The sequence below is a fragment of the Macrobrachium nipponense genome, chromosome 46 (assembly GCF_015104395.2).
Source record: "Macrobrachium nipponense isolate FS-2020 chromosome 46, ASM1510439v2, whole genome shotgun sequence".
Taxonomy (NCBI): domain Eukaryota; kingdom Metazoa; phylum Arthropoda; class Malacostraca; order Decapoda; family Palaemonidae; genus Macrobrachium; species Macrobrachium nipponense.
The window spans coordinates 39,291,815-39,311,527 of record NC_061106.1 but is presented as its reverse complement, the minus strand read 5'-3'; the positions used below and the strand labels follow the sequence as shown (position 1 = coordinate 39,311,527).

At 35.7% G+C, this 19,713-nt stretch overlaps 1 protein-coding gene across 1 annotated transcript in view; it reads left to right on the top strand.

The window, feature by feature from the left end:
• The window catches only part of LOC135214927 (uncharacterized), a 96,415-nt gene that overhangs the window by 67,052 nt on the left and 9,650 nt on the right, over positions 1–19,713 (top strand). The window contains exon 2 of the mRNA XM_064249415.1: positions 13,194–13,444. Coding sequence (XP_064105485.1) covers positions 13,213–13,444 — 232 coding nt within the window. The 5' untranslated portion in view covers positions 13,194–13,212. The remainder of the gene's footprint in view (positions 1–13,193; positions 13,445–19,713) is intronic.

Genomic DNA, 19,713 nt, shown 5'->3' with positions numbered 1-19,713 from the left:
CCAATTCCCTCTACCTCGGAATTAATATATTTTCATATATGTTAACCGAAGGGGAATTTTTTTTATAATTGATAATGTGCGTGTGTGTCTACATGCGCAAGCCTGCGAGTGAATGCAGCTTTGGTCGCATTAATGTGTCTGCATCTTTACAGAGAATCAAATAAAATAAAAAGACAAAATCCTTGCTCTGAGATAGAGAAAGCCAATATGGCTGTTTCTGGCAACAGACGATAAAGAAATCTCCCCAAATCCAGAGAGATAGCTCGGTAATAAATATGATTTATGGCGATTGGGGCTGTCGGATAGAATCTCCCACATTTTGTCGTTGGTATACGAACGTTATTCGAGATCCTTTCTTTTAATTGAGAAAATCACTGTATCGTTACGATTTTAGTTTGATGATGTAAGACGTTGAAATATTTAAAAAATTAACGTTTGTGTGTGGGTAGTTATTTTAATTGACTGAAGATTATGGGATACTTCACTTCAATAATGGTTTTATATTGTTCTTAGGGGTCCGCAATAATAATAATAAAAAACAGAAGATTACGAGTTCGTGTATAATTTAAGAACACTTTACAAAGCTTTCGAACCCTTCCCTGGGATCATTTTTTTTCCTGAAGATGAAGCCATGGGAGGGTTCGAAAGCTTTGTAAAGTTTTATTAAATTATACACAAACTCTAAACCTCTTTTATTTTATTGTGTTCCCCTTAGAACATTTTGGAAAAATATGTGGAAAGATGAGGAAAATTTTGTGAAAAACTACTCAGTGTGCAATGCTTGCAAACCCGCAAGGGTAACTTCTTGCAAATTAGGTTCATATCCGATACCAAGTAGACCATGTTAGCTATTTTGGAAATGAAAAAGTATATTTTTGTAATAGCGGGAGTTTGAATCAGCCTCGAGTTTGACATTTGATTTTCAGCTAACTTCAGACGGTGACACTCAAAGGGAACTTGGAAGGTAGGTTACGGTTTCCAGCTAGGAGTTCTCTCCAATTATTGAAACGAGCATCATTTTGACCTCGTAAGATATATATATACTCCCGTAATACAGACTTTTTACTTAATGGTTTTATAGTTACTTATACTTGTATCCGTTCCGTGCTGTGGCCGCCGTACGGAATGACCTTTATCAAATGTGCCTAAATCCTTGTCAATACGAAGGTGTTCTCAACGGACTTTTACAGAAGCTATCTTAGCAAAAGATCCACTGAGTAGAATATGAGAATTTCGGCAAGAGATATAAATTTTCTTTCAAACATACTTGGAGAAAATTATACATGTTTTGCTTAGTTAAAAAAAAAATATATACATGTTTCGAGCGATTAAATCATGTAGCTGAAACAAAATGTTTAGCAGTCCACATTCATCTACGAATAATTTTCGGCGATACGAATACCATTTTATCGTTCAGACGCGCACGAAACTGCAACATAATGCCCCAATCTAGTCCAGGCCTGGTAAAAATAACAAAATAGAAAGGTTTAACCCGGAAAAAGGAAACCAGAATCACTTCTCTGAAAGGCCTGAAGACTATAAGAACCGGGAAAAGCAAGTAGATCGTGTCCGAGTCGTCCCCAATACTTTTTTTTTCTAAATCTTTTCCTTGTTTAAGATTTGCAGCAACAGCAGCATCCGCGGTCCTAATCTTACTGAAGGAGATTTCATGATCTCGGTCGAACGCTCTTCTATTTTCAGCATCAGCTGTTTCTTCATTGTTGTCGTGATCGATCTATCTTCTTTCCGTGCCAGAGTCTATTCGCATTTTAAGCACGGGAGAGTTTCCACAACAACTGGGCTTTCCACGATTGTTATAGCCATTCTTATCACTGGAAATGTATACGCTTCCAATCTGGATTTGTTGGTATCTTCGGACGGCGAATTTCAAACTTCATTACTTCTCCTCAATAAGCTCTTGGGAAAATTATATAAATCTTCGCTTAAATTTCATATACACATTTGCCTTTATTGCTATCATTAACCCATTAGTCTTTCGATGATCTTAATTTCAACTGTACTACTAAGTCAAACCGAGAATTACTATAAGTTATTTATGAATTCTGTGGAATGACATATACAATCCACATCCCACTGGAAGGCATTACGGGCTCTGTTCATTAATTCATAAAGGTTCATTTCTACGATCTCTTCAGAAAATTATCCTCTATCAACCGATAACGCAATATCAGGTAACAGAAGGTGTTTGTCTCAACTGAAACTTGGATAGCGGGTTATATCTTTTGGGTGTGCGACTAATTATTAAAGAATGTATTCAAGAGAGATCGCTCATGGCTGAAAGGCATGTAATATTACCTATATACTCTGTTTTTTCTCCATCTGTCCATCCGCCTGTGGTGTATGCGCATGGTAACACTGTATCCCGGTCTTTAAATAATATCCTATTTCGAATATTAACGGTGTAATTCACATACAGTAAATTATTAAAACACTTTTCAGTTGCAAATGTACACCCAGATATCCTTTTATTTAACTAAAACTTACACATAGCGTAACTATTTAAAGCCCGGGACGCAGTGTTACCATGCGCGACCACCACAAGCGGATGGACAGATGGAAAAAAACAGAGTACCTATAGTATTGCGAGTCAAGCTTGTATTATGTGCATACATGTATATATAGTGTATATTCACCTTCATTTCTTTACCATCTAAAAGCGAAAATAAGAAATGAGAGACAACTCGGAATAGTTCAGAAGAAAAAGTACCCGAGACTCTCGTTGAGCAAATTTAAATAAAAAACAAAAGCAAAAACCTTCATATTTCTTTGGCAGCTTCCTTCGTTTCTATCTCACTTGGTTTCGCGTCCCCCCCCCCCCCCCCCCCCCCCCCCCCCCCCCCCCCCCCCACCCCCCCCCCCCCCCCCCCCCCCCCCCCCCCCCCCCCCCCCCCAAACCCCCCAAGACTAAAATGCTTCCTCCCCTTCCATTTGGATTTATTCCCGGGGAACTGAGCGAGCGTTTTGCATTTTTCGTCTTCCACAAAATAAGTGACCCCCTTTTTTTTTTCTTTCTATTTTTTCCCGTCTGTCGAAAAGAAGTAGTTGTCCGGAAGGTTACCTTTTGAGAATACCAGACCGGAGATATTTCTTTCTTATTCCCCCTTTTTGTCTCTTTTTCATTTTTCCCCTGCACATTCCTTTGATATATTTCTTCCTTTCTCTCAAAACGCTACACGACTCGGTTACCCATTCTCTCAAGGGTACCTAGCGTTTATTCAAAGCTAATCGGATGGGGCTGATCTAATTTTTAGAAAAATAAGCAATAATAAAAAAAATGGTGAATTCGTTTAATGTAATTGTATATGATATTACGAAAGCTAAGGCAATACCTCTGTTGTTTCAATGTCCGATTTATCTCTGAATTTTTGCCACAGTTTTATAAGTTATGGAGGTTCGATATCGACGCACGTAATTCATAGTTATTTACCGAACAGAACATAAAGGAAAACCCTTACAACAGAAATACAACCTACTATAGTTAGTTCACTTAAGGCAGATTCTTGAATGAGCCCCATGCTTACAAGACGTTTGTTTGGCGGGCGCTGATTGGCCGCTGGTACCGGGAAGTAGGCAGCTCCCAGACAATCAGCGGCCGCCAAACAAGTCTCGTAAGCATAGGGCTCACCCAGGAATCTACCATAAGTGAACCAGCTATAGTTACTAGACACATTACTCATCAACATCGTCGCTCAGGTCCAAATTCGACGAATATTCAAACAATCAAGCGAAGAAATAGCGCGAATCCCGATGCAAGGCAACGTCTCTCTCTCCTTCGTCAATTAGGCAAGAACTATCGACGAATCTTCTGACACAAAGAAGACGTACTTACAACTTTCCCTTCTCAATAGCAACCTGTTTCCGTCATCAAAGGGAGTTCCCCTTTACTTAAGGTGCGATAACTTTCGTCCCTGTATGTGCATCTGGGTACCCAGGACCCACTGAGTGTGTCCTGTGGGTACCTACAGCTGACGGTCGCTCCTATCATAAGTGAACGTCCTTCCAACTGTCTTTAAGAGCTTTAACTCTACGGTTACAGCCCCCATTGTTTCACTAACTTGAAATCAAAGCCCCTTGAGAAGGAAATTCGCCAATGATTGATTCACATGAGGTTAACTTATGCTAGCAAAAGGACATTGCCCAGAGTGTAGTAGTCTAGAGGGTTTTAAGAAGTATTGTGTAGAATGACATACTTAACCAAGAGGAGACATCAAAGAATATTTTCTTAATTTCCTTACCTATGTTCAAATTTAATTTCCTTTCCCTATGTTCCAAGTCAATAAAAACGACAGGGATATATTGTTGGTCCTTTTAGAATTGTTCATTTTTAAAATGCTTTCTACCATATCTACAGTGAAGAAAACATCCCAGGCTAAACAGATTCCACCTATCATATGATCATGTAAAACCCGAATAAAAAGGTCTGAGATCTTCCCAAATAAAAGATATAATACCTATAAAAAAAATGCAAATTAAAATTCTTTTACCCTCTAATTATCCAAAGTAATAGGTATTAAAATAAGCTTCATTTGTAGTACTGACAAATATTAGTAAAATTTCGTAGCGTCATAATTTTTCATATCTGGTGTACGAATCCAGGCATTAACTTCCGGATATCACCATTTGTTTTAATTACAAGGATGATTCCATATCTTTAAAGACATCTCCAATTAATCCTCTGGTGTTCTGAAGATGGGATTTACCTCGAGGGACAACTTCATCTTTGGTGAGGATTTAGGTGTGATTTTCTGCACTCGAAAAATACCCAGAAGACATAGACCCCTTGACCTTTGACCTTCGTCCGAATCTCCTTTCATGGTTAGTCTAATGAGGCTCTCTTATATTCAGACTGCTTTAAAAACAAAGCCATTTGGTGCATAATGGTTTATGCATTCATATCCTACGACGCTGTCAGAATGCTGGCTGCTCATAAGAGCGCCACAACCACGTGTATTATAAACTTCATTTTATTTCCTTTTATTTGAATTTCAATGTTAATTCGTATCCACGATGTTATGCTATTAATAAATTGATTATATTATATATATATATATTATATATATATATATATATATATATATATATAGATATATATATACATATATAAATAAAGGTTTTTTGCCACGAAGGAAAAAATGAAAAAAGCGAGATAGCCAAGTACTTTCGGTCCTATTCGGACCCTTTACATATATATATATATATATATATATATATATATATATATTATATATATATATATATATAAACCTTGCTCTCCAAAGCGATTAAATATCACGTTACATGTAGAATTGCGTAGCTTACTTCATACGACGTGGCAATTTTGAATGTCGTCCTATCAGTGGCATTGAGAGCCGATTCGACTCTTTTAATATTGTGCAAAATAAATACCGGTACTGTTCTTTGTGGTTCAACTGCACGGCTAAACTACATTGAAGCCTAGGGTGATTTGGAGGGATTCACGGGACATCAAGCTTGGTGTACGTACATAAACTTATTCTTTGTTCGGATATGTTACCAGAAAACAGCGCTTAAGACGAGATCCGTTTTTAAGCTTTCTCAGAAAATGGTTTGTGTGGTGAACGTGGTCAACCCTGAAGACGATATACTATTGACAAATGCTGCACACACTGCGTAGGTGACAGGGATGTGAATGATAGTTTATTCTGATTGATGATGTAATACCATACAAGGTCTGGATAGATCGCTACGGGTGGATTTGTGGCCACTCAAGGTATATACCGCGAGGAAATCATATGCATCACTATACAACGTAAATTTCTGTAGATAATACTTCAAACATCCAGTATGATAGCACCTGAAAATTACATTAATGGCAATGTAATCTGAACGTATGAAATAAGGAGAGGAACGCTTACAAAAAATACAATTTCTCTTCTTCGGCTGCGTATCGAAACGAGAGAGAGAGAGAGAGAGAGAGAGAGAGAGAGCGGGGGGGGGGCACACACGGGCGCGAGAAACGTCGCAGGAGACAGTCATCGAATTACAATCCTTGACGCCAAGAGCTAAAAGGATTCGTTCCCTAATCCTTGCCTTTCCATTATCGTCATACAGCAGTTATAAGATAACGCCTGGAATAGTTCACAACCATCTCCTTCCAGTCACCGGGTTGCATGTTTTAGCCGTACGTAGTTTTTTCGAAATCTCTCTTAAATTTCTGTCATGATAATTCTTGAATTCGTCCTCATTAGAGAGATGGTGAAACTTCAGGTTGTTTCTTCGTGTTTTTTTTCTTTTTATATTTTATTAAAAGGGAGATAAATCTTCACCTCCTGAAGCTCCTGGAGTGTCAGGTGCTAATTATCGAAGGCAGTTATATTTCAGTTATTTTTTATTTTTCTGCTTTTATTTTCTTTGCTAATGACTGATTTCTTCTTTCTGTATTTCCTATTACCTTCTGTTACTTCTTTCTATTGAACACAGTATTCTTTGGAAGCTTGAATTTCAAGCCAGTGGTTCCTGTGGTCCCTTGTTCCATAAGAAAAGGGTTCATCTTCTCAAAGATATCAATAGTTTCTTCAAGAACTTAAAAAATGATTCATTTATAATGATACGAAACAATCTTCTTTGGAAGCTTGAATTTCAATTCAATTGCCTATGTGAGCTTGTTCCATATGGATAGGGTTAATCCTCGGAAACATATTCGTACAGCGAATATCAAAGATATTAATAACGTCTCCGAGGACTTAAAAACAATATTCATTTATAAAAATGCGAAACAATATTCTTTGGAAGCTTGAATTTCAGAATTTCAAATCAATGGCTTACATGAAAGATATTCGTAATAATAATATTTACAGCGGATTTCAAAGATATCAATAATGTCTTCAGAGACTTGAAAAATGATGTCATTTGATAATGATACGAAAACACGAGAAGTAGAGCAAAAGTGCAACACACTGAGAGAGGCTTGTGATCTGTCTACGAATCACACCTAACAACAGATAACGCTCGGAAAGCGCTCTTTCCACGAAATGCGTAATCACTTGCACACTGCTTGTTCAGAGTTTCCAAATATAATTCGGAAGCACTGTTGCAGTCACCGATATGACGACCAGTAGTTAGTTCGAACTTCGAAGTTGGATCAAGCCTGAACAGAGCGGTTTTGATAGTTTGGTTCTACGGTTGGATTATATCCCTATTTCGCCCAACCTTTTCTTCACTCATCCACTGCTGATTCACAGTGCTATGGTTGACAGCTGACGTTTCAATAGCACCTCTAAATTGGTATCTCTTAACTGATAATGGACAAGTCCACAGTCTAATGGAAATATTTTATGAATGAATAGGTCTTTATCCAAAGCTGAGGCTTCACAACATCGGTTATTTGGTTTGCTTACAAAGCGTATCGAATGTCTGCATAGACAAGCTCACTGCACATGCAACAATAGCTTTGTTGAACCAAACAAAAACGTCGTTCACTTTTCTTCTGAAGGTGGATAAAGAAACCCACAACATTGATTATCGAGTATAACTTGTTTACTTGTAAGTATTTCCATAGTAACTACTTAACACTCGAGTATTTCCAGGCCCTATCTGTGACCCTCTCTCGAGAGATGTCTCTTGAGAAGGGCCCTGAAAGCACTCGAACGCTAAGTAAAATACTACGTAAATACTTACATGTAAACCAGTTACGCTCAGTAATCTTGTGGGCTTCTTTTTCCAATAGCTTTGTTTATACAAAGCTCGCTCACTGAAAATTTCGATACAATTACGATTTCGGCGAATTATACCTCAGCTATTGAAGTTCGTGAAAAAAATATAGGACAGAATAAAAAAAAATACAAAACTGCAATCAAATAGAAATTATCCTAATTTCTTTTGCTAAATATTACCATAAATTCTTGATACACGTAAGAAAACTACTTGGAACCACAGAATAACACGGAATATATTTGTCAGGACAACCTATATTTCACTGTTTCCGTAAACACTGCATAAAGGAGTCAGCTGAGAATACGTTCAATGATTTTGCCTTCAGACTGCAGAAAAACAACAGCGAAATACTGATTTTGAGAACGCACCCCTCTGCTTCTTCAAAGCGTGTTTCCCTTTTAGCACCACATCATCTAAGATTCAGGGCACCTGTTGGGACCTAGTAGAATGCCGGTGGCGTTTGGGGCATTCGGCTAGAAATAAAACGCGTTTGGAAACAAAACGGAGGTTAGCACTTGGAGCGGGAGTGGTATAGCTATGAAAGATTTTAGGAACGTGACCGCTAACGTTTAGAATTTGGTCTCGTCCTTTCTGAAGGAAAGCGGAAAACTTGCAGTGCCACTCTCTCTCTCTCTCTCTCTCTCTCTCTCTCTCTCTCTCTCTCTCTCTCTCTCTCTCTCTACGAAATTGTGCTTTGTGTTTAAAGCTACAGCCATAATGCCGCAGTAAACCATGAAATGCATAGGTCCCCCATCCCTTTTGCTAGGTATCGTATTAATAAAGGGGGACATAAGCCAATAAGGGAATAGCCTATAGGTATGTTCTCCCCTAACTAAACTTAAAAGAATGACATGTATAGGGGAAGGAATGGCTAGAGGCGAAGGGAACGCGGCGTGACTATCCCTGGCTGGGTAAGTCTCAGGCAATCACGTCGTGCTGACTCTCTTATGCATTACAGGTTGGGGAGAAATTGTCAGCGGGAAGCAGAGTCACTGACGAGACGAAGGCTATCTGACACTTACTACGAACGCCTATGAAATAGGACTGTGATCATAAAAATCAAAATAAATTCCTTAAAGGAGTTATGTGCTGAAAAACATCTCTTCTCTGACCCTAGAGTTCACACAAAGGTATTAGAAATTTTAGTTGACTGTAGTTGAAATCACTTCCATGTTTTAGTGAAATTATATTTTATCTTAGTGGACGCATATATTTCTTTGAAGCAATTTGGTAGCTTAGTATACTTTTCACTGCAAAAACTTACTATTCTGTTCACAGCCGCCTTTTGCTAGCCCTATTGCTAAGGCATTTAAATTGAGCCAAGTCATTCATTCAGTCAAATCAACTGCATATCTTAGATTTTAAACCGGACAAAACCGCGATTGGCCCGTGAATATATATATATATATATATATATATATATATATATATATATATATATATATATATATACAAGAGTGGCGCAGGAGGCTATTAACCTTCCCACTAGTGTGGAAGGGATTTATCCGTCGGCTATATTTTCTTGCAGTTTATCCGTCCTAATACTGACCACAACCATAGCGGTTCATCCTTTTAGATATATATATATATATATATATATATATATATATATATATACATGTATGTATTATAACACAAAAATGCAATATTCGCAAAGAGCAAATCTGCATAACGGCTCTGGAAAAAAAAAAAAAACTAAGTTTCTCTTCTCGTCTACCTTAGCCTAAGGTAGGTGAGATAGGTATTGATTTATTCTGCGACTGGGTCCACAGACCCGGAAGTGGCGGTGCCTACGGGCTCGGTATGGCGCCGATTTGGGGAACCTCCGAGGTGTCTATGGGGATTACTTGAATAAGAACCTCGGTAGGGGCGACCCTTCGTGTGCCCAATGTCATAAAACAGAGGGAGGCAGAGGTTTCCGAAAATGTGCCAGGTTGGGATATATTATCACCTTTTTTTGGGGACGAAATTGAAATAAAGAAATATCACTGACGACAACTTTGATTTTTTTTAAAGAATTATTATAAGCTCTCCAATTGCTTTGATTAGAAACGTGTGAAAGATATTTTCTTCTCTTTCACAACTACAATATTTGGAAAGCCTGAACTTCATCATCACATTATTACAGCTAATTGTGGCATAAGGATTATATGAGTATAAGAGGATATGTAATCGGGTCAAAAATGCATACCAGGTGTATTCCAGAGTCATAATAGGCGGAAGCTCACGCGATCTGCATGTAATTGTACGAACTATGTGTTTTCTGACTGCCAAAGAATTACATCAACCTTGTAATGGAAGTAATCAAGAACTGTTAACGATGGCCCGTTAGGCCATTATTAACAAAATCAGTCAAATGAGCTACCAGATTAGTAACCAACTAAAGTAGAAGTGGAAATGAGGTTACCTACACAAATCCCAAAACTAACAGCTATATATATATATATATATATATTATATTATATATAGATATATATATATATATTATATATATATATATAACACTTGAAAACAATGATTTCACTTCTCTGACCATATCTTGAAAGACTGAGACAATGAGAATCAGAAGACGAATTTCTCATACCCATCGGATAATACTTTCGTAAATTCCGTGCTCACGAATGAAAAAGGTCCCAAAACTGTGAGGTGAAATGATTAAGCGTTAAAACGAATATCCGAGCTTTTTAGGAGAGCAAAACGTAAGGAGATTTTTTTGTTTGTATGGTGTTTTTACGTTGCATGGAACCAGTGGTTATTCAGCAACGGGACCAACGGCTTTACGTAACTTCCGAACCACGTCGAGAGTGAACTTCTATCACAAGAAATACACATCTCTAACACCTCAACGGAATGCCAGAGAATCGAACTCGCGGCCACCGCGGTGGCTGGTCAAGACCATACCGATCACGCCACTGAGGCGCTAAAAACTTCAGGAGATTAATAAGGAACACTCTTTGAGAATTCCAGCAGGGGGATTTTCGAGAAATTCTGCAAAGTGACGTAAGCAGATTATACCTTGTTAGATTTAGAGACTCTTTTTCAACATAAAGCGAAAAACAAAATAGCTGAAAAACGGGGAACAGATTTATGGGGAACGTTCGAAGAATCGTTATAACGCTCAAATATTGAGAAGGAAGTAAATTATTTGCCTGCTTGTTTGTTATTATCAGTATTCTGAACTGCTGCATTAAGTTCGTAAGTCATTGCAAGACGTAATTATTCTAAATGAATACCAAGTTGAAAATGTTTCACTCGACATGCGAAAAAAAAATTCATAACTAAGATACGAAACATCACATTATTACATTATTATCTTAGACGTCCACAAACTAATATCCAAAAAGAGACCAGAAATCCAATATACATTAACGGGGGCGCCTCCACAGAATTGAATTCCCATAGGTAAAAATACACACACAAAAGAATATAAAAGAATGTTTCCTATTTTGTTACTATGCCAGAAGTCGTACGCACAATCAGAGAAGCACAGAATTCCATCTCTGGAATTGATTTCCGTTAAAGGGATCCCCCTCGTATTTCATCTTTCGTTCGTAATTGTGGGGCATTATATATATGTATATGTAAATGAAGGTTTTTTTTTTTTTTTGCCACGAAGGAAAAAATGAAAAAACGAGTTGGCCGAGTACTTTCGGTCCTATTCGGACCCTTTACTGTATGCCTCAGTAAAGGGTCCGAATAGGACCGAAAGTACTCGGCCAACTCGTTTTTTCATTTTTTCCTTCGTGGCAAAAAAAAACCTTTATTTATACATAGCATCACGTTTTATACTTCGTGATCAAGTTATTCATATGTATATGTATATATATATATATATATATATATAATATATATATATATGTATATGATATATATATATATATATATATATATATATATATATATATATATATATATATTTTCCTTCTTCTTCTTTTTTTTTTTTTTTTTTACTTTCATGGCCTTGTTTTCCTTCTCATTTCTATAGACAAGCAGCAACTGCAGGAAATGCACTTCTGATATACTGTTGCATTGGTGTCCCCACAAACAGAACGGAAATGCATTTGATCAAAACGGAATCCGAACTGGTACAGAGATTCCAGGCGACGCGTTTGAACTCTGACCTCCCGTATTCCAGATACCAAAGTTAGTCTAGGATGTGATTCTACGGAATCGTGTAGATTCCAGCAAATGTGTGCAACTTCAATGCTCAAGTATTTACCGCGCAAATTTTACTTATTTATTTATCAATACACGGTGATTTATTTCCTTTGACACTGTCGTGTATTAAGATGAAAAAAAAAAAAAAATTGGATCACAGCGCCATCAATGACATGTTTTGAATATCAATGGATTTTGGATTTTGAATAGTTTTACTTTTTTATTCAGTAAGATTTAAAACTCGTACTTATGCGATAGACAACTCCCATCATTAATACTTTGAATATGTCAATATAAACTACTGATGTCGTTACATCAACCTTCCGTATCATCTTTAGCAAAAGAATAATTCACTTTGGAATCATTCCAGAGGAAAATGAAACTACAATTATGAACCGTTTCCAACCAGCAGCAGAGGGGGATTTTAATTCGCCCATATAATACCCAGAAATGTATGCGTCATTTCGCCTTGTATAACTGCTTACCTGGCGTACCCACCCGCACGCACACCCATGAGGTTACTAAGATGCATATCTGTCCTATCTCTTTTATCAATTTTGTGTCGTATTCATCAGATTCGACGAACGTTCTTTCAATGGAAAAACGTGCATCAATAAACTTGGAAAACTGTGCATCAATAAATTAGCAGGTGAAAGGTTATTTCATCAAATGTTCACGTTAACATGAGAGCAAGATCTTATGGAAAAAAACAACGCGAAGAGCAAAGATTTTGGAAGCGAAAGAATGCAGTTAACTACCAAAAACGACTAAACCAAACCTACAGTAAAAGAAAAGGCCCACCTTTACCATTATTGGGTCTGGAATATAAAATTTGGGCCCAATGCCAAGCGCTGGGACCTATAAGAGGCCTTTCGGCGCTGAAATGGAAACTGAGAGTAAAAGGGTTGATAGGTATAGCAGGAGGAAAACCTCAAAGCATGCACTATGAACCAATTGTTAGGAGAGGATGGAAGGTATGATGAAGAAAGAGACTATGAAAGGCGGTACAGTAAAAGGAATGTAAGGGGTTGCAGCTAGGGGGCCGTAGGGACGCTGCAAATAACCTTAAGTAATGCCTGCAGTGTACCGCATGAAGTCCACTGATGGCGGGGTGATTGCTGCTAGGGGCCGAAGGAACGCTGCAAAAGAACTTGAAGTAATGCCTACAGTCCACGACGTAAGGTACACTGATGGAACTAACCCCCTAGGGGGACCTTGTAGTACGACTATGGGTAAGGCTAGGACCTGGGTAACGCCTACCTTGTATACCGTAACTATCACGCTATAACGCAAAACAATTTCAAGTTTTAATCTCCAAATTTTCTTTCTGCTTTCTCCCACAGGCAAAAGCCCTCACGAGCGATGGCGCGAGTGGACGGAAAAGGCGACCCTTCGACCTCGCGCCCTCCAGTGTTCGCTACATCGCCGTTACCTGCGCAGGAGGGGGAGGAGGGAGGTGAAGTCAGCCCCACCGGCGTCGACGCCACCGTTGCCCTAGTGGTGCCCACGACGGAAGAGGGACTGGTCGCCCAGGCGCCGCCAACGAGATATCTCAAGTTCACGCCCATGGATGAGTTGAACTACCCTGACGATGGTAACTATCTCGTTAGACTTTAATCGTCACCTCCGTAGATCGCTTAAGAAAAAAGGTGGGAGGGTCATCTTTTGGCGTTGCTGATCAAACGTGCTAATAATCTATACTGCTGATGTCATTTAACAGACTCTAAACAATCATGACAATAAATACAGGGGTTCTTAACCTGGTGGGCGTCACCCACTTCCAGGGGAGGCGCGAGCCCTATGGACAAATGGAAAAAATATTCTCTAATTATATTCGTTATTCTCTTAACAAGATTGAGGAACTAATATTCAGAAGTTTACGAAAAAATGAACAATTATCGCCTTATCACGTTTCTTTCCTAGAGTCTACTACTCTGGGCTTATCATGTTTTGTAATGACTGATCTCCCTTCCTATCACTCGAAACCCCCTCTCTTTCTCATTTCCTTTGATTTTCCTTTAATTATTGAAGGTAATTTTACTTATAGATGCAATGGGGGTGGGAAAGAAAGGACCAACTCTTAGAGGGGGCGTGGTCATAAATCGATTAAGGCCCACTTTCATGACATATTCGTATGCCAATAAACCAAATGCAGAAGCCAGTCTTAGATCATCTTTTTTATTATGATGCAGATAATTATCATTTCTTCATAATCTAATTCTGCACAACAATAGACGTCTGTACAGGACTCTAAATCACAGAACTTTTAATTGCAAAGTGCAACTTTAAATCAACTTTTAATTGCAAAGTGCAACGTTAAATCAACTTTTAATTGCAGTGGGACGTTAAATGAAATGATTGAAAGCTTAAGTGGTCTGCCACTACCCAGTTCCAGAGTTCATTGTAAATAAACTGTACTATTTTCTCGCTCGCCTTCTCTTAGCATATTTACACTACACAGAAACCATTGTCCATTTCTCTTTCACGATATATAGATCGCCATATGACAGACACCCTTGAATTTTTAAGCTCGTTGTCATAGCGACGCTGCTACCCCATCCCAACCCACCGCTATATCCCCCAACCACCCAAATGGTCAGTTTTCAATCCTAGTAACCAAATTGTGAGAGTGTATCCACTTTTCATTGCTACCAATTTTCGAGTTAGCGATTAAAATTAAACTTGTTTGATTTCACGAGTTTTACATTGAATTATGGCTGCTTCATGACTAAATTTGATTTCAAATTTCGCTGATTTACCGATGGTGGAATCATAAGGTGTTGGTTAACCTTCTAGCCTAGAACACATGTTGTTGGATGGGGCTGGAAAAATATATATATATATATATATATATATATATATATATATATATATATATATATATATATATATAGTATATACACGTAAATATATGTATGTATATATACACATACTATATATATATATGTATAGATATATATATATATATATATATATATTATATATATATATATATATATTTATTTATATATATGTATATATATAGCTATATATATATATATATATATATATATATTTATAGTATATATATATATATATATTTCTATATGTATATATATATATATATATATATATATATATATATATATATATTTATATATGTATATATATCTATATATATATATTTATTTATATATGTGGATATAATATATATAGTATATATATATATATATATTCATTTATATATTTATATATATATATATATATATTTATATTTATATATATAATATATATATATTATACGTATATATATGTATGGTATGATATACACATATATATGTATTTATATATTTGTATATATATAAATATATATATATACATATATAAATACATATATATGTGTATTATACATATATATACGTTATATATATATATATAGTAATATATATATATACATATATTAATATATATATATATATATATATATATATATATACATATATAAATGATATATAATTATATATTATACTATATTATATACACATTAAATAATAATAAATTTAATACTATATATATTATTATATCATTCATTTATATATTATTAGTCATTTTATATTAATATATAACTATTTTATTTATTAATATTATTTAATATGATAATAATATATATATATTAAAATGAATAATGAATAATATATAATAAATAATATATATATACATATATAAATATATTATATATATATATATATATATATATATAATATCATTTATATATATATATATATATATATATTTATATATTGTATATATATATATATATATATTATATACGTATATATATGTATGTATATATACACATATATATGTATTAATATTAATATATATATATATGTATATTATATATATATATATTTTATATATATATATATATATATATATATATATATATATATATTTATATATATATATATATATATATATATATATATAGCAGAGAGAGAGAGAGAGAGAGAGAGAGAGAGAGAGAGAAATAAATAAATAAATAAACAAAGCAACAAAATCCCTGAAGATGTTCTTGACTTCTCGCCTTTTCACATAGTTTCCATTTTCCTTTTCTATGTTTTGAGAGCGATGAATGTCTAAATATTATTCAACCGCCCAGCTGGGCATTCAAGGGTTACGCAAACAGAACAAAGGGAACAATTGTATGTTTCTCTATTCCTTCCGTTTCTTCCCGTTATTCCCTTTACCGTGAATGAGAATTATTTCTTCTGGATTAGCTGCGTTATACTTCCCTTTCATTGATTTTGGGTTGAAGACGTTTTTTTTTATTGAATTCACAGCTTCTTAGAAAATCATTTGCAAGAAGAAGAAGAAATGGAAGGCAAAAGAGAAAAACTAAAGATATAATGAAACTTTTATCCTTTTTGTGATGATATATCAGCCTTTCAAACTTGGAGATGATAATTTGCAATATTGCAAAAGGGACTGAACCATTTTATTCTGATAAGTATAAGGAATTATTAGCGAATTATAAAAAAAGTTCCTCTCTTGTTACGATTTGAAATTGACCAGCAAAGAATGCAAATTTGAATGCGAAAGCTTGTAAAATGTTACAATGAAATTCTAACAGCTAAAAATAAAACATTAAATCCAAATGTTTTAGATTTTAGATTTAGCTGACCCTATGCCAGCACGGGCTCTTGCTCATAGAGCAGCCCGAAAAAAAAAGGAGTCCAAAGCAGTACCAAAGGAGATGGGCAAAATTGTTATGAGAATAAACTGAAACCACAGCTAGACTTTTTGGCGACGAGGAGGTAGGGAAACCAAACTTCTGACAAGGATAATGGCCGAAGGCTGTAATCCGATCTACTCAAAAGACTGTTTCGTGTATACTTCCCCGTTGAAAGTAACGACGACGAACACAGAGTGTTCAATTCCTCAAAAATGATAGCGAGGTTTGGAGGAGTTGAGAATGAAATTGTTTTAATTAGCGAGTTTGGAACAATGGAGGTTAGCGTGAAGACTAGACCCAAAGACCCAGAAAAAATGTTATTTGTAGCTTATCATTTAGTCACGATTCATTTTCCTTATTCAAAGCTGCCGTCGAAATGTTCATAAGCATTAGCGAGCCAGGAAAAGCCCTGGTAAAAGAATTGAATCTACATCCTAAGACTTAGAATAAAAAATCTACGGTGCCGAGAGGCCACAAAACTAAAAGCATCATTAAAAATTTGAAACGTAAACAAAAATGTCTACTCAGGCGGTTTTATGTAAAGTTATAAAGTAGGGAACCTACTTTGGGGGGAAACGAGTGGCTGATATAGGGATAAAAGGGCTGAAGAGTAACTCAAGACAGAGATGGTCGATAAAAGGAAGAAACTACCCTAGGGAATAAGGATACTTGTTAGATAGTATCTCCTGGTATAGGGATGACTGGCTGAAAGTTAGAAAATATATTAACGGATAGGAAAGGCTCCTGGAAATGTAAAAAGTAAGCTATCTTAGGGTGTAATGACGTGAAAAAAAAACTGTTCCAGATTCGGAAATTGTAGATAGCAAAAAAAAAACTCCTTTAATACCTCATCCCATCATTTACTTTATTCCCTAGTCTTATTTTCCTATTTCCACGAACGCCCTGAAGAAGGATGTACTGATGTCAGATAAATTGTTATTCGTACAGAAGGATGTTAAGTAGATAAAAAGGAAATATAGTGTTTCACAGACTCAAATTATAGTGAAATGTTGAGATAGGAGACTCGACTTTATTCAATACTGGAAACAGAGATAAGGCAGGATATATAATGTCATCATCATCATCATCATCATCAGGATATTGCATCTGCAAAACCAACAGCGAATGGGGAATTATTATCATTATCATTAAGATTGGTTGCAGGTCCATAATAATAAGTCACGTGAAAGTTGATGGTCTTTAATAAATATTGATAGCTTTCGAACCTTGTGCTAGGTTCATTTTCAGTCAAGTGACTTGACTGAAGATGAACCTAGCACAAGGTTCGAAAGCTATTAATGCTTATTAAAAACCATCATCAACTTTCACATGATATATTATAGTGGACCTGCAACCATTGTCGTCGTTTTCGACACGGTAAACTGTGCCCATAATTAAGATTATTATTATTCTTATTATCATCATCAATGGAGAAACAAATACACAGTTATGTAAATGTACGTATATTTAAATTTAAAACTTTAAGGATAGCTTTCGGGAATCTGTTCGGTTCCCCTTGTCAATCTTTATTGATAAGGGGAACCGAACAGATTCCCGAAAGCTATCCTCAAAGTTATTAATTTAAATATACGTACATTTACATAACTGTGGATTTGTTTCTCCATTTGAAGACTCGTGCTACTATGAGGATTTTTTAATTATTATCATTAATATCAATATAATTATAATCATTATTACGAAAAATTCCGCCTTATCTCTGCATGAAAATGAAATACATTACAGCTGACATATTCCATGTCACTAGCGTGTAGTGGGGCGTGGCTGTCTCTCTTTTTACATTTAGCTACATAACAACAAACGCCGAGATCTGGATAATGGACACGCTATATCTGCCAGAGACGAAATTCAATTTCTGTACAGCAGTCTGATCGAAAGGGTCCTTTCGACAAATGAAGGGTTCCTGACATAAGCGAAAAACACTCTCGCCCAATATCTCCAGGAGGTCGTCACGTAAATAACCGAGAATTAATCGCATGTAACGGATTTCTGTCTAAGAAGTTTCTGTTCCTCATTATTTTCGTTTCCCTAAAATTACTTTTGAAGGCTGAGGTTTCAAGATTAGTCAGGGAGTTAGTAGGAACTTAATCCACAAATGTCAATTATAGGCTGTTACTGTCTTTCATACAATGCTGACTTATAATACAAGATCTTTTACGGTTTTATTTTTTCAGGATACATCTGAAACAACCCAATAATTTTTGGTCGATGCGTTTTTATTTGATGAGTATTCTCTCTTATTAATGAATGAACTAAAATAAACAATAACTAGTATTTGATAAACAAATCACCAAAAAATAAAAATAAATTACCTCATGGGTAATGAATAACCTCTCTCTCTCTCTCTCTCTCTCTCTCTCTCTCTCTCTCTCTCTCTCTCTCTCTCTCTCTCTCTCTCTCTCTCAATTGAACCAAAATAAACAATAATTAATATTTGATGAACAAATCACACACACAAAAAAAAATTACCTCACGGGCCAAAAATACATTGATGGGCAAATCACAAAAAAAAAGAATATACCTCACGGCCAAAATAATCTCTCTCTCTCTCTCTCTCTCAAATAAAGAGAGAAATCAAGAATATCAGGTAAAAGAGAAAAGCAAACCACAATGAGATATGAGGGTCAGCAAAAAATTTCAAAGCATCAGCTCCGAAATTTACTCAGAGAACTGTATTTTCCATTAATGCAGAGGATATTGCAGAAAGGGTGTCAGCAAAAAATTTCAAAGCATCAGCTCCGAAATTCTACTCAAGAGATAATAACTGTATTTATTATGCAAGAGGATATTGCAGAAACGGAGAAAATTGCAGATTCAGACACAAAATGAATAATTATGATGAAGGAAGATCAAATATTATGGAAAAGTTGGATTTTTTAATGTCAGAATTTCTGGAAATGAAAAAAAAGAACAACATACCAGAACAGGAAAGAGACATGGAAAATCCTTATTACTACCAATATTAAATGAAGGAGAAAACACGCAAACCATCATAGTGATGAATGCGCAGGGTTTAGTTACGAGTAACTCAAAAAGAAACAAAAATAGAGTACTTAGAAGAAACTAACCCAAAATGAAAAGAAAATAGATATAATGAATATAAGTGAAACCTGGTATTCCCAAGAGACTGG